The sequence below is a fragment of the Pleurodeles waltl genome, chromosome 6, assembly GCF_031143425.1.
Source record: "Pleurodeles waltl isolate 20211129_DDA chromosome 6, aPleWal1.hap1.20221129, whole genome shotgun sequence".
Classification (NCBI taxonomy): domain Eukaryota; kingdom Metazoa; phylum Chordata; class Amphibia; order Caudata; family Salamandridae; genus Pleurodeles; species Pleurodeles waltl.
Genome location: NC_090445.1, coordinates 1,686,913,101 through 1,686,927,300, shown reverse-complemented (window position 1 = coordinate 1,686,927,300; position 14,200 = coordinate 1,686,913,101). Strand labels below are relative to the sequence as shown.

The window sequence follows — 14,200 nt, the reverse complement described above, 5'->3', positions numbered from 1 at the left end:
TGCTCCGTTCGCATCCATTGACAGGGACCACAGGCTGAACATCATCTCCTACGCCGACAATACTCAGCTGATCATCTCACTGAGTGGAAACCCCACTACGGCCAAGAAGAATTTCCACAACGGGATGGAAGCCATTGCCGTCTGGATGAAGGACAGCTGCCTGAAGCTCAACTCTGACAAGACCGAGATCCTCATCTTGGGAATATCCACATCAGCCTGGGACGACTCCTTGTGACCATCAACCCTCGGCACCCCCACCCCAACCACCACGCATGCACGCACATCAGCTACATCCTGGACTCACTGCTCACCAATACCCGCCAAGTCAACTCAGTTGCATCCTCCTGCTTTCACACACTCCAACTTCTCCGGAAGATCTACAAATGGATCCCAAAGGATTGTCACAAAAATGGAACCCATGCTCTGGTTACCAGCAGCCTAGACTATGGCGATGCCCTCTACGCAGGTACCACCCACAAGAACCTGAAGAAATTACAGCACATCCAAAACGCCTCAGCCAGACTTATCCTGGACATTCCCTGCTGTGGACATATCTCCAATCACCTAAGAGACCTCTACTGGCTTCTCATCGAGAAAAGAATTAACGTCAAGCTCCTCGTCCATGCTTAAAAGGCCATCCACGACCTAGGACTCACGTACCTCAGCCATGGCATTAACTTCTATTCCCCCACCAGATCTCTCTGCTCCTCTAAACAAGCACTAGTTACGATACCCTGCATATGGAAGGCCTCGGCTGGTGGAAGATCCTTTGCCTACCTCGTGGTAAAGAGCTGGAACACCCTGCCCCTGCACCTCAGGCAGTCACCATCTCGCTACCTCAATTCAGGAATGACCTTAAAACCTGGCTTTTCAACTGAAACTCAGAGAACAAACCCCCTTAGCGCCTTGATACCCTTATGGGTGAGTAGTTACGCTCTATAAGCCCCGATTTGATTTTTCAGCGGAAGAGGTTACTGCCTGGAACAAAGTTGCAAAACTAGGTGCTACTGGTGGTGGCATGTTTACAGGTGAAAGCTGACTGGGTGGAGAATGCAAGGCATGCCAGGAATTTTAGGACCTCAGAGATCTGACAGAGACCTTCCTTTGACATAAGGCACATTCAGATCTGGGAAGGGGGAGTCTGTAGGTGATGGTAGGCACCTTGTCAAAGACAGTGGAGAAGAACAGGCCATATTTGTGGTCATGTAGAAAGAGGAGGACATGAGGCAATTCTGAGTGAAACAGCAATAAAAAAAAGAAGTGTTTTTCATGGGATAAAGGATAACACTTTTTTTCGACCTTCATTTGGGGTCCCTGGAAAAGCGCCCCTGAGAATGACTAAAAAGGGAGGAGTTTTATGTTTTCACACTTTAAGGCTGCAGTCAACTATAAAAACAATCTAAAAGCTTACAAGGAAAAGGACGCTGGTGATGCATCTTAGGACAGCAGTGTGAGCTACTGTAAATATGATTGGAAAATAACTTGTTTCTCATGCTTTTGGTGCAGTCTTCCAGACTGCAGTGTGCAGCCACCATAAATTCTTATGTAGTCTAATACAGAGGTGGATTTTTTAAGTTCTTTATATTATTTTGTAGTTTTTATATTTCTTATAAACATTAATATGCACCTCTCATCGACAACAGTGATTACCTTAGGGACACTGTCCTTGGAACCAAATTGATAGGAGGCTGACTTTTTGGGCAGTAGGGTGGAGAGAAGTGGGAGATGAAGATGTCTTTGCTCAAAGGCTATGTCTATGGTCAAGATGAGTTGTGTCCAATTATTGTTACCTGACAATTGTCAATAAAAAATATTCTGGGGAAAAGGGCAAATACTCTAGACTTTTGGTGGGAGGAAAGTAACTTTGACCCCATGGAATTTATCCGGAGCGCAATCAATCCTGCTAAATATTCTACGGAGCAACAAAAGGGCCAAAATTAGTCCTGGAAGTCCTAGCAACATAAAGTCACCCACTTTGATAAAAATCTTGAGTTGATCAGGTTTCGGAGGGGCGTTTGGGGACTTTATCAAGTCTGGGCCCAAAGGAATTTTGTTTTCAAAGTGATGCTAGCAATCCCTTTCCCAATTTTTGCAGACATCTCAATAAAAATACCAACCCTAAAATGGGTAACCTGCAATAGGGCTCAACACAAAGCATTGTTTGGCAAATGTGTAAAGGAGATGCAAATATTCATGGGTACATTTGTATCCCTTGATGAGGTGCAACATCAATGCACCATATTTATTGGTCCTTGGGTTTGCGAAATATTGAGCAGCAGCTGAGCTGCTTTGCTGAGGATGGAAGTTTCTTCTGTAAAACTTTACAGAATCATCAAGCTATCTCCTCTTCTTCCTGACACATCCATGCTTTGGAGAAGAAGTACCTCTAAAAGAGAGACATGCAAAGGCACGGTTACAGGTGGATACAAAGATGGCGTTTCATTTTTTCTCTCTGCAAAATGTGGGGTAGCTCAGTAGTTCCCAAACTGATACATTAGAGTAAAAGAACTTAAAATGCAGGGCCGAAGACGGAGAGGGGAAAATATAAATATATTTTTTTAACGTACCTTACCGCCGTCTCCTGCCCCCTTGCGCTCCTCTTCCTTCCGTGTAGTGTCCCAGCATTCACTGAGACACCAGCACAGGCTCCCCAGTAATCCTGGCGCTGGTTACATGCTAAACATAACATAGCAGTGTCAGGATTGGTGTGAGCGGCAGCCACTGCCGCTCAGACACAGGCCTGGGGTCTGTGCTGTTTCTGCAGCCCGGCTATATATACACCTGGGTTGGAGAAACCTAAGTGCATGTGTGTTTGACCGGCTGGATGAACTGAGAGGCCTGCTTCTACCTTTTAACTGGCTAGTGAGGCTAAACTTTTAGCATGCATAACTCCCTTTGATATCTCATATGTCCCAAATTGTGAATCCACAGTCAGCATTAGCAGCTTCAGAGTGGTAAATAGGATTGTTTACCCAGAAGACATGTTTTTAATTTCTGATGACTTAGGCATCCCAGAATCAAATCAACTGGGCTATCTCACTTTTCCAAGATTGAGATTCCTGATTGTTTTTTATAAATCAAGCAGACTTCACAAACTGGATTCGCTGGGTTTTTGTGGACACAATTTCTGTATTCCTTAACTTTTCAATGAATATGATTTTAGTGTGAATTCACATAAAAAAATATACATATAGGAGTTGGTGAGAGACATTTATGCATCTGCTCCACCACAATTCGCTATAAAATGTGAACGCCAATCATGCAACACAAGCTTTTTACAATTCTATTTTTCTTTCCTCTGAGGCAAGTATGGTGCTATTTTGATGGCTCAAACATATGGATTAGTGGAATGGTTTTAGAACACAATATATTGCTATAGAGTTAGATGACAGACTAGCATGTGTCAATCTCCCTGTGTACAAATAAACACTGCGCAATAGAAACAGTCAACATGCAGTACACATATTTAAGCTACAGCATGTACTTAATATCATCTGTTCATGCACGTTGACAATATCTTTGATGTTCCTCTTAAACGCCCAACACTCCTTATTTCACTAAGAAATGCAAATCTAGAATGAAAGACGTTAACATACACTAAGGATATAATACTCCATGTGAATGGTCAGAGGAGGAATCCTATATTCACATACATTGTAGCTGTCAGCATGGTTCTTTGCTGTAAAGAGCATCACCATGATCAACTGTTGTATTATCTTCAAGGTAAATAATGTTTCTATGGTGAGGCCTTTCAATCCTCTAGATTGCTGGAGAGGTGATTTGCTAATATTATTTCAATTTGGTTTTTGTTCTGCATTTTGCATTTACAATCTTGACTTATAAAAAGCCTGCTTTGTAAAATTGCTCTAGACAGGTGGTAAATGCCTGTGCAGACTCCTGTTCCAGGCGGGAGGAGGAGTTAGTGAAGGTGCAGGATGGGGGAAGATGCCCGGGCGATTTTATTGTTAAATATTTTATGCACTGTTTCTGGGAAATATAATTAGTTTTTGTTTTTGACTTGCTTTAAACATGCAACAATAACGAAAGTAAAAATAGTATACTTTGCAACAATTAAGAACATCAGTGTTTTTTAAATCTATCTAGAAATTAATAAAGATAAATATTACTCCTACACTCAGCAAATATCAAAGTGTTTTCACATTGAGTGTGTGCATAATACATAAACTACTCGTACCTACTTGTGTCAATGCAGCACATATCATTATAAAACTGATCCCCCGACATTCCACCGTGCACAAAAAGCTTGGTCCCCACTGCAACCATCACATGACCATGTCTCGGCGCTGGAGGTTTCCCGGATACTTCTGGTTGGGTCCATGTCAACGTTGCTACAAAAACAGACACATTTCTTTTATGTAAACAGCCGGTGAACGATCCCCAGCACTACTTTTGCAACAAAGTCCTTTGGATTATGCCACTGACGGCCTACCACTGTTCGACACCAAGTAAGTTTGAGGGGATCTTGACAGTTGCACCGAGTTGTCTGTTGTCCTAACTTCAAATGACAGTCTACAGAGTTTTAATGGTAACTGGTTTGCAAGTCCTATGAGGAGAAGCTCAGCAATGGATACTGGCGAAATGAGGGGCAGCGCATTTTCCAGTGAAGGAAGAGAAGGGCTTACCAGAGGACTGCCAGTTGGGGGAAAAAACAAAACCTTTGGTCAGAAAATTAATAATTAATTGTTTGGAACAAGTTACACAAAGAAGAGCTGGGTAGAACATTATATTACCAAAGGAAGGCATAGCCTGGCAGCAGCCAAGGTAGAATTTCCATAATTCCGTCAATCTGCAGTCACAGGAGCTAGCTGACACAGGTGTCCACCAGGAAAGGTACAAAAGTCTTAGCTTTGCTCAGAGTAAGCTTGAGGGTGTTGTTAATTCAGTGTGTGCTTGAACTTCTTGGCATGAGCTGTGATGATGTAACACAGGCTGAAATTTATATTTTGTTTGAGGATCAGCACAATCTTTCAATGTAGAATTTCAGTGCTTTACATTTTTGTTGAAAGGTCCACAAAGTATTTTTTCTGGGTATTTTTTGAATTTTTACAAAATTACTTATTTTGCAAACACTGCATGATGCACTGATGTCCACTGGAAATTAGAAATGTGTCTTGTCTTAGGAACGCAGTCAGTGACTGCAATTAACGATGCACTATGCAGTGTCCATCTCAAGAATGTTCACGCCACACGCCTTTCTCCCGATTTCACCTGAACATCCACAACAGATACCCAGGTATTCTGCCCTTAATCTTATGTCCAATACCAGAGACCAATAATCTCTTTAACGTCCTAAAAGACAATCAGAATGTTGGAAACTATTTTGCCTTTCACCCCTGTGACTTATAAATAAACTGCTTTTTATTTGCAATCTGACTCATGTGTGCATGAACATGGCATCAGGCAGTACAGATGTGCAGCCGAGGAGCCCACTTTTGGGGTGTTCTGAAATGTTCTTATTCGTTACTGAAATAAACATGTTGGCAGCTCTCTGGGATCCTGGCAATTTTTTCTTTCTTCTTTTGTCAGATTATATTTGATTTTAGTAACCTCGACAAATATTACAGATTTACACTTCCAGATGGCCTTTATTTTCTTAACATCAGCAGTCAACTAGCTTTTCTAATACGATTCCTCCAGTACTAAATTAGTAAATATATACCATGCACAATATGGAGATTGTTTTTATTGAAAAAGTCTGGTGAAAATCTGCCAGATACCCATCCAATGAACGGCATTCTATACTGTTCATACAATTAATTGCACATTTTATGTCATCCTGATTAATTTGAGATTAAGCAAGTTCGGTTTCTGCAAAATCTAGTTTTGTAAAGTAAATTGATAAAGAAAATACAGCTCTTGCCTGGATGGACCAGCTTTTCGGCATATGAATCACTGCACAATTTCTTTATTTGCAAATCGAAAGCCATGCAGACCTCAAATGAGAATATATTATTTTTTTGAGAATGAGGTGTTCTAGACACATATACTAATACAAGTACTTCAACTACAGCAAACAGATTATAAATTTGCTTATCAGACTTCCAACTAAAAGCGAGACATTCATCCAGCATAGTGGCAGAGGCTAACTGTGGTGTCGTTAACCTCCAAATCAATAACGAGTTCTAGCAATCTTTAAAAAAATAATCAGTCTGCACATTTGGCACAGAGACGTTCCTAAAAATTTGTATTTTAGTTTTTAAAAATAAAAATACTCTTTCATTAGATATATTTGCAAGTACATCCTGAACCGCCGGATTTAAATGTTTCTGCTGATATCAGAGCATACATCTTGAAATGTATAGCTACTCACCTTGAGGCAAAACGAGTGGATACCTTCTTGTTGCCTGTTTTATTTAAAATATGGACTTTTTATGAATTTACTTTTTCTTACAGGAAAATTACATTGCCCTTTTTTTCCACTTTTTGCATTTTGAAATAATTAAGAATTGTTTTAGCCCGAAATTAGCAATTCAAGCTCTTTGAAACCCATTGTTATAAGTGTAAATGGTCCATCAACACACAACCCATAGAAGGTACATATGAGCAGTTTCAATACCCCACGTTTAATTTGCATAACCTGAAGTACTGCATACTAATATTTTAGAGCAATTGCCTCCTCTTCAATTCAGCTGGTCTTCTCCTTGAGCTGACTATATATAATATCCGTGATAATAAATTAAAGGAGAACAAGCTATAGAATCCCATAAATTTAGTAAATAAGCACTTAGGTATATCACAGTTTCAATCAGAATAGGTCGGCCTAACCTCCAGTAGCAATGGCAGCAAGCAGCCGACCTTTCCAGTTCTTTCTTTCCCCTTACCTGGCCCTTAATTGTTGCAGGAGTTTCACTCCTAAGTTTCATATTAAACAGATCATCAAGGTCAATATTACATAAAGTTTCAACTGGTGCAAAATAATAGGAAGTGCTTATGTGACAAGGAATGGAACAAACACATTTTGACAGTAAATAAATAGCTTTGGTCTAGACCGAAATGAAGAAAGCACATTGTGAAACAACTATAAAAACATTACGTCTTTGCTAGCAAATCAGTAATGTTCAACAAAAAACATGCTCCACAAATATCTACTATTAGAATAATGAATGTAAATATTTTTTCATTATTTGCACTTTATTTGTGATATGAAACTGGGAACATTGGCTGTAGGACCCGGTGTTTCACCAGTGATGGCTTCCAGGGATGTATGATTTTAAATGAACTAAACTGTAAGATAGGGTCTGTGTAAAGTGATTTGGTGGAGGATGCAAGGGTTGATGTCTCTTTTTGGAGATGTAAGTTTCATGAACCAAACAGATGAGATATTTTAGATTTGAGGAGTCAAAGATAAATTAGTGTTGAGTTTTATGTCCAGATTTCTTGCTAGAGAAGAGGTCATAGGTGCAGCCCCTGATTCTTCAGGCCATCATTTAATAGCCTCTGTGGAGGCCTTTGTTAAAATAAAAAAATAGAGTTTCAGTGTTTATATTATGCAGCATAATTCTCAATGGGTATGGTTGAAAGGTCATAGGTACAGCAAAACGTTTTGAAGTGAAACGCATGGAACAGTGAAGTACTTCCTATCTGGAAGAGTGTGAAGGTGCATTATTTGTCTGCAGCAGCAAATCATATGTGCACCTATGAGAATATTGAATGCTCCTCCTTCAGGTTTGCTTTCAAAGCTGGAGGGATCAACAAGTCCTGAAAGCAACTCCATTCCACCTGCTCAAAAGCCTCCCACACTGTCTCCCACCAACATGTCTCCAGCCGGGTTTGGCCACAGGGTCCTGTGACCCATATGGCTAATCCAGCACATGATGGCACAGACACAAGGCACCATTTTAAGAATCCAGACCAATCAACTTACTTTGTGCTGCTGGGTCTACCTTCCTACAGTACGTGCAACATTGCTAAATCAAAGAAATAATCAGGTGTACAACATGCTAGTAACAAGAGCCAAAAGTAGACAATTGGGAAAATAGAAAATTAATCCCAAACAGAAACGAAATCAGAAAAGGAGTGCCCCTAATGGAAGGAAACAGCTCACAAGATGTTTCCAAGTTACCTGAATTAAACACATGAAGCACTGTGTCTTCAGCTGGCTCGCTTCCTTTTTCTCCACCTCCAAAAACATACAGCTTATCCCCAATAGACGAAGAAGATGTGTGGAATGTTCTCGGTGATGGAGGAGAACCGCTCACCTTTGGACTTTTCCAAGTTCCAGTTTCTATTAAAAATTAAACATATTTGATAAATACCTTTAGCAGAAAAGCAATCTCTATGCTAGTATTAATTACACCCACCAGGTCACAATTTCACAAGATGGATCTGAAAAAACCCAAGCCTAATGCATTAAGTATAAATAATGCAAAAAAAGATGAAAAGCTTTGCAACTGAAGCAGGAGTGCATGGCTGCCTAGTTGGCGGGAGGGGGGCAGGGGGGTGAGGGGCTGACAGGCAGATGTACTAACCATCTATCACATTGCAGACCTCTGAAATTACTTTTTTTTTTAACGGAGGTTCAAACAAAGTACTGCTTTATTTTTCCATATTTAATACTTAATAATTTTCTTTTTGTTGGGGTTGTTCTCTTTGGTCTTTTTCTTACTTCCCATTCTGACTTCTATTTACCTTGTTCTTTTTACTCCAGCCATTTCCTCTTTTTCTGATTCTCTTCTTTTTGTATAGTTGCTTACTCAGCGCAACTACTTGCCTATGAGGGTCTCAAGGTGCTGGGGGAAGGGGTGGGGGGACAGACAGAGCCTCATTCGAAGAGCCACATCTTGAGGTTCTTCCTGAAGATGGTGAGCAATGGGCTTTGTCTGAGGTGCAGGGGTAGGTTATTCCAGCTCTTTGCCGTGAGGTAGGTGAAGGACCTTCCTCCGGCAGTGCTTTTCCGTATGTGTGGCATGGTGGCCAATGCTTGCTGGGCGGAGCGGAGGGATCTGGCGGGGGTGTGGAACGATACGCAGTGGTTCAGGTAGGCCGGTCCGATGTTGTGTATGGCTTTGTATGTGTGGGTGAGTAGCTTGAAGGTGATTTGTTTTTCTATCGGGAAACAGTGGAGGGCCCTCAGGTGCTGGGAGATATGTTTTTGGCATGGGAGGTCGAGGACAAGTGTGGCAGCAGTGTTCTGGATGAGTTGCAGCTTTTTGATGTTTCTCGTCGTGGTGCCAGCATAGAGAGCTTTGCCGTAGTCAAGCCTGCTTATGACTAAGGAGTAGGTGACTGTCCTGCAGCAGTCTGCTGGGATCCATTTGAAAATATTTCGGAGATTGCAGAGGGTGTGCCAGCAGGAGGAGGTGACTGAGTTTATCTGCCAGGTCATAGATAGGGAGGAGTCGAGGATGATGCCTAGGTTGCGGGCCTGCTCAGTCGATGAGAGCGAGGTGCTGAGAGATGTGGCTCTCATCAGTGGCTGCAAGAAGAGCTGTCTCCGTGCTGTTTTTGCTGCGGAGCCCGGACTGGGAGTTGTCCAGAGAGTTGTTCACCTCGATTAATTTTTTCAGTTATGTGTTGATGGCTTTCTCCAGTACTTTGGCCGGATAGGGTAGCAGCAAGATGGGCTGGAAGCTCTTTAGTTCTGATGGGTCTGCTGAGGGTTTCTTCAGGAGGGGGCATACTTTGGCGTGTTTCCAGTCCTTGGGGAAGGTTCCCGTGTTGATAGAGCGGTTTATCGTGTTCTGGAGCTCGGGGATGATGGAGGTGCTGGCTCTGAAGTAGATGTGGTGCGAGAAAGGGTCCGTGGGGGCTCCAGAGTGGGTGCTGTTCACAATGCTTTCCGTTTCCTCTGTGGTGAGTGTGGACCAGCTGTGGATGGTCTGGGTGGGTTCTTGGGTCAGTTGTAGGTTCTGGTGCTGGGTTGGTTTTCCGGGAGGAAGCTGTCATAGATGTCTTGGATCTTGCGGTGGAAGAAGGTGGCGAGTTTGTCGCTGATGTCTTGCGACGGGGGATGCTGGTGACTTCGGAGGTGGGATTTGTGAACTTGTTGATGACTGCGAAAAGTTCCTTTGTGTTGTGTGTGCAGGAGTTGGTGCGTTTCCCGAGTGCGTTCTTTCTTGTGTTCTTGTTGTGTCGGCGGTGGATGGTGAAGTCTTCGCTGGTTTGGTTATTCCTCCATTTTTTCTCTAGGCGCCTGTGGGTGCATTTGGATTCTTGGACTTCGGTGGTGAACCAGTTGACTTTCTTTGGTATGCGCTTGGCCGATGTCAGATGGAGGGGGGGCTAGAGTGTTGGCGCATGCGGTGATCCATGCGTTGAGATTGCGAGCTGCGGTGTTGGCGTCATCAGAGGGAGGGGGGAGGGATTAAATTTGCCTTTTCCTTTTTGAGTTATTCTACTGTTTTCATTTATCTATTTTGTTCTTTTATTGTGAGTTTTCATTTTATTCCCCTAAATGAACATGAGCGCTATACATGCAAAAATCTGAATTATGGGGGTCATTCTGACCGCGGCGGACGGCGGTCGCCGCCCGCCAAGCGGTTCCCGCCGAAAGACCGCTCCGCGGTCTGGTCATTCTGGCTTTCCCACTGGGCCGGCGGGCGACCGCCGAAAGTCCGCCCGCCAGCCCAGCAGGAAACACCCTTCCCACGAGGACGCCGGCTCAGAATGGAGCCGGCGGAGTGGGAAGGTGCGACGGGTGCAGTTGCACCCGTCGCGAATTTCAGTGCCTGCAAAGCAGACACTGAAATTCTTCGTGGGGCCCTCTTACGGGGGCCCCTGCAGTGCCCATGCATGGGCACTGCAGGGGCCCCCAGGGGCCCTGCGGCACCCCCTACCGCCATCCTGTTCCTGGCGGGAGAACCGCTAGGAACCGGATGGCGGTAGGGGGTGTCAGAATCCCCATGGCGGCGGAGCGCGCTCCGCCGCCATGGAGGATTCTCAAGGGCAGCGGGAAGTCGGCGGTACACCGCCGACTTTCCGTTTCTGGCCGCGGCTGAACCGCCGCGGTCAGAATGCCCAGCGGTGCACCGCCAGCCTGTTGGCGGTGCTACCGCCGACCTCCGCCATGGCGGTAATTACCGCCAGGGTCAGAATGACCCCCCTATATGTCTTCTGTGAAAAAGACAAACCTGACAAGCTAAGGCATCAAATAGTAAGTTGCATGTTGGGGAAACATAATCTGAAAAGCAGGATCTTTAACAGTTGACGAAAGGTCAATAGATTGAGGTTCATTCGTAAATCACTTGGAAGAGCTTCAGAAGGTGGAGCGGACCTTAAAAGTGATTGGTGTTGAGAATGGGAGACACGGAAATGAAGACTTTGAAAAGTGTACCCCTGCTTGTAGATCTCATTTGCTGCCAGAGATTGTGAGTAGGTCCATGAGATTTGAGAGTGAGTTAAGATATAGGGCACTGTAAGTGAGAGATCCCAATTTTAGCTTCCCTCAACAGGAAGCCAGTGTAATTCAGTGAAGTCTAGCTGTGCCATGGTGATCAGTATAGGGAAACGTGCGGAAGACATTGTGACGCGAAGGGTTAATTAGCTTGAGCAGTGTAGATGAGCATGATGCCTGCTGAAATCACCGAACAACGTGGAAAAGTTCATGATATTATTTTCAAGCTTGTTTGTGTAGCAGACTCCGTCTCAACCTTGAGTACGAGAGTATAGGGAGAAGATGGAATGAAAACAAAGGCTGGGGACGGGCAGAGCAGCCAAGTTCTGATAACATAGCTAGGAAATGCCAGAAAGAGATAGAATCCAAGTTATTTAAGCACTGAAGTGCGTGTGAGGGATTTTAAGCTCGCAGAAGGGGTTGTGAAAGCTGCCATGGCCCAGCGCTGCCTCCCTGTTTTGCTGTTCAGAGACCGTGATGCTTGAGGGGGAGAGAGGTCCAAGCAGGCGGTAGAGGGATTCCCAGCATTTCGTGGACAAAGTTAAGTTCCACACAGGGATGAAAGGCCTTTGTTTCTCTGCTCTATTACGATTGATTATTATGCTTGCACTGTGTTTATAATCTGAAGTATTCAGCTTGTTTATATTTTTCTTTCTAAACATCGTAGTGTGAGCCTGCTAGAGTAATTGAAACATACATTTTGGTATGCAGTTAAGCAAAGCTAATCTGAAGAATTCAGCTCGTTTATACTTTGCTTTCTGAACATCGTAGTGTGAGCCCGCTGCAGTAATTGAAACATGCATTTTGGTGTGCAGTAAATTAAAGCTTATCTGAAGTATTCAACTCGTTTATATTTTACTTCCTGAACATCGTAGTGTAACACATTTTGGTATACAGTTATTCCAAGCTTATATCTGTCAATGAACTCTTTCCCCATATGTATACATAGATGCTCATTGTAGTGAACTTATATATAAATAGATGCTTTTCATTGCTATTCTTATTCCACTATTGTTAATGTGCTAAATGCCTACATTTACCTGAAATTCGAGTAAATCTAAATTGTATTTATAATTGGCGTGTGGTCCTTCATTGAGCGTCCTTATTGACTTATACCGAACAGGTGTCAACCAGTCACCTGGATAATACATTTTGGTACCAGAAGTGGGGCATAAGTCAATAATGCCTCTTTGGGGACGTAAGAAAAGTGAGGCAGAGAGCGGAAGGCAGCATGGGGCAGAAGCCAGATCCATTCCCGGGTGGTTAGCAACTGACCCGTTCTCTGGTGTGGCAGGACTCCTGAACCGGTGGGCAGCGCCGGTGTTATGGGAGGCATTAGATGAGAAAGTGACTCCTCTCTTAGTGGAAGATGCGGTTGAGAGTGTGAAGCTAAGAGGGGCGAAGCTGGAGCTGAAAGCAGCAGAGCAAGTGGGATGGCTTTTCCTGTCTGCGCTCCGTACGGTATACTGGAAAACATTAACACAAGATGCAGAGATAAGAAAACTGCGGGATGAGGTTGCAGCCTTGCAGGAAAGGCAGTTACTTATGAAAGAGACCATAGAAAGTGCAGTGACTAGGGGTGATCAAATGGAGGCAAGGTGCACCACATTAGCAGTACGAGTAACAAAACAGAAGAGTTGGCAGAAGCCTAAAATGCCCTCAACTGTGGAAGTAAAGGCAATGGTACACAAACAGAAGAGTAGGCAGAAGCCTAAAATGCCCTCAACTGTGCAAGTGAGGTCACTGGTACGCAAACAGAAGAGTAAGCAGAAGCCTAAAATACCCTCAACTGTGCAAGTGAGGGCATTGGTACGCAAAGAAAATTGGGATCCATATACTTGGGATGGAACAGTCTCAGACAATGATGACTGGAATTGGGAGGTTGAGGTGGAAGTACGTGTAACAGAACTAGGTGGAGTTGAAAGTGGAGAAGGACGTGTAGGTGAAATTGAAGGTGAAAAGGGAGTGAATGGTGGGTAAATACAGAATTCTCGTTTGGTAAGAGATTATACGCAGAGTGAGTTGTTGGAGATAACCTGTATGTTTAGGCAGATGCCTGCAGAGCCTTTGTTTAAATGGATGGTGAGATTGTGGGACACTGTCATGGTTTTCACTGGGCTTACCGTCGAAGTTGATGAGGGTTGGGGAACGACCCCGGTTCCGGCAGGTTGTGCTCTGGCCGAGGTAGGGGCGACCCCTTCCGGTAGCTACGGTGCTGTTTGACAATAGCAAGCCACTACAGTCCTTGCCCTCCAGAAGGAGTCCCAGAGGAAAAACCCCAATAGGGTAAAAACCTCCAACAGGAACTCCCTGAAACAGAAGGAGGACACCAAGGCGTTAGAGCTGAAGATCCGAGGGTACAGGAAGACTGGAGACGAAGACAGATCAGGAAAAACTGGATTCACAAGAAGAAACCAGTCGGAGCGTGACTACCACCAAAGGAGTGTTGCAACGCAATGAACAAGCAGCTGAATTCCCCTAACGGGGTTTGAATTTGTTCTGAGTGAGTCGGAGAGGTAGGAATCTAGAGGAGAGCCAAACTTTATCATGGACCTGATATTGAGGAGCCGCACAACGTCTCCTATCTGCTATCCTTTTCATGCGGGACTTAGTGGCCACAAGGTTGGAATGGATAACACGTTGGACACACCGTAGCTGTCGAACATAGGAGTATATGGCAAGAAGATTGGAAGTATCTTTCAGGGGAGTTGGAAAGGCCTTGGGATGGAAACCGTAGGAGCCATAGAAAGGGGAGACCTTCGAGGCGCTGTGTATGGAGTTGTTATAGGAGAATTCTGCAAGCGGTAAATAGGTAGCCCAATTACTCTGCGTAGCATTGCAGAAGCT

The 14,200-nt window shown here is 44.0% G+C and overlaps 1 protein-coding gene across 3 annotated transcripts in view; it reads right to left on the bottom strand.

The window, feature by feature from the left end:
* Positions 1 to 14,200, bottom strand: part of RABEPK (Rab9 effector protein with kelch motifs) — a 50,653-nt gene that overhangs the window by 20,230 nt on the left and 16,223 nt on the right. For 2 of the 3 annotated variants that reach the window (XM_069241745.1, XM_069241746.1), the window contains 3 exons: positions 13,477 to 13,663; positions 8,084 to 8,245; positions 4,200 to 4,349 (listed from right to left, as the gene is read on the bottom strand). In XM_069241745.1, coding sequence (XP_069097846.1) covers positions 4,200 to 4,349; positions 8,084 to 8,245; positions 13,477 to 13,663 — 499 coding nt within the window. The remainder of the gene's footprint in view (positions 1 to 4,199; positions 4,350 to 8,083; positions 8,246 to 13,476; positions 13,664 to 14,200) is intronic. The other variant, XM_069241743.1, reaches the window with a different exon arrangement.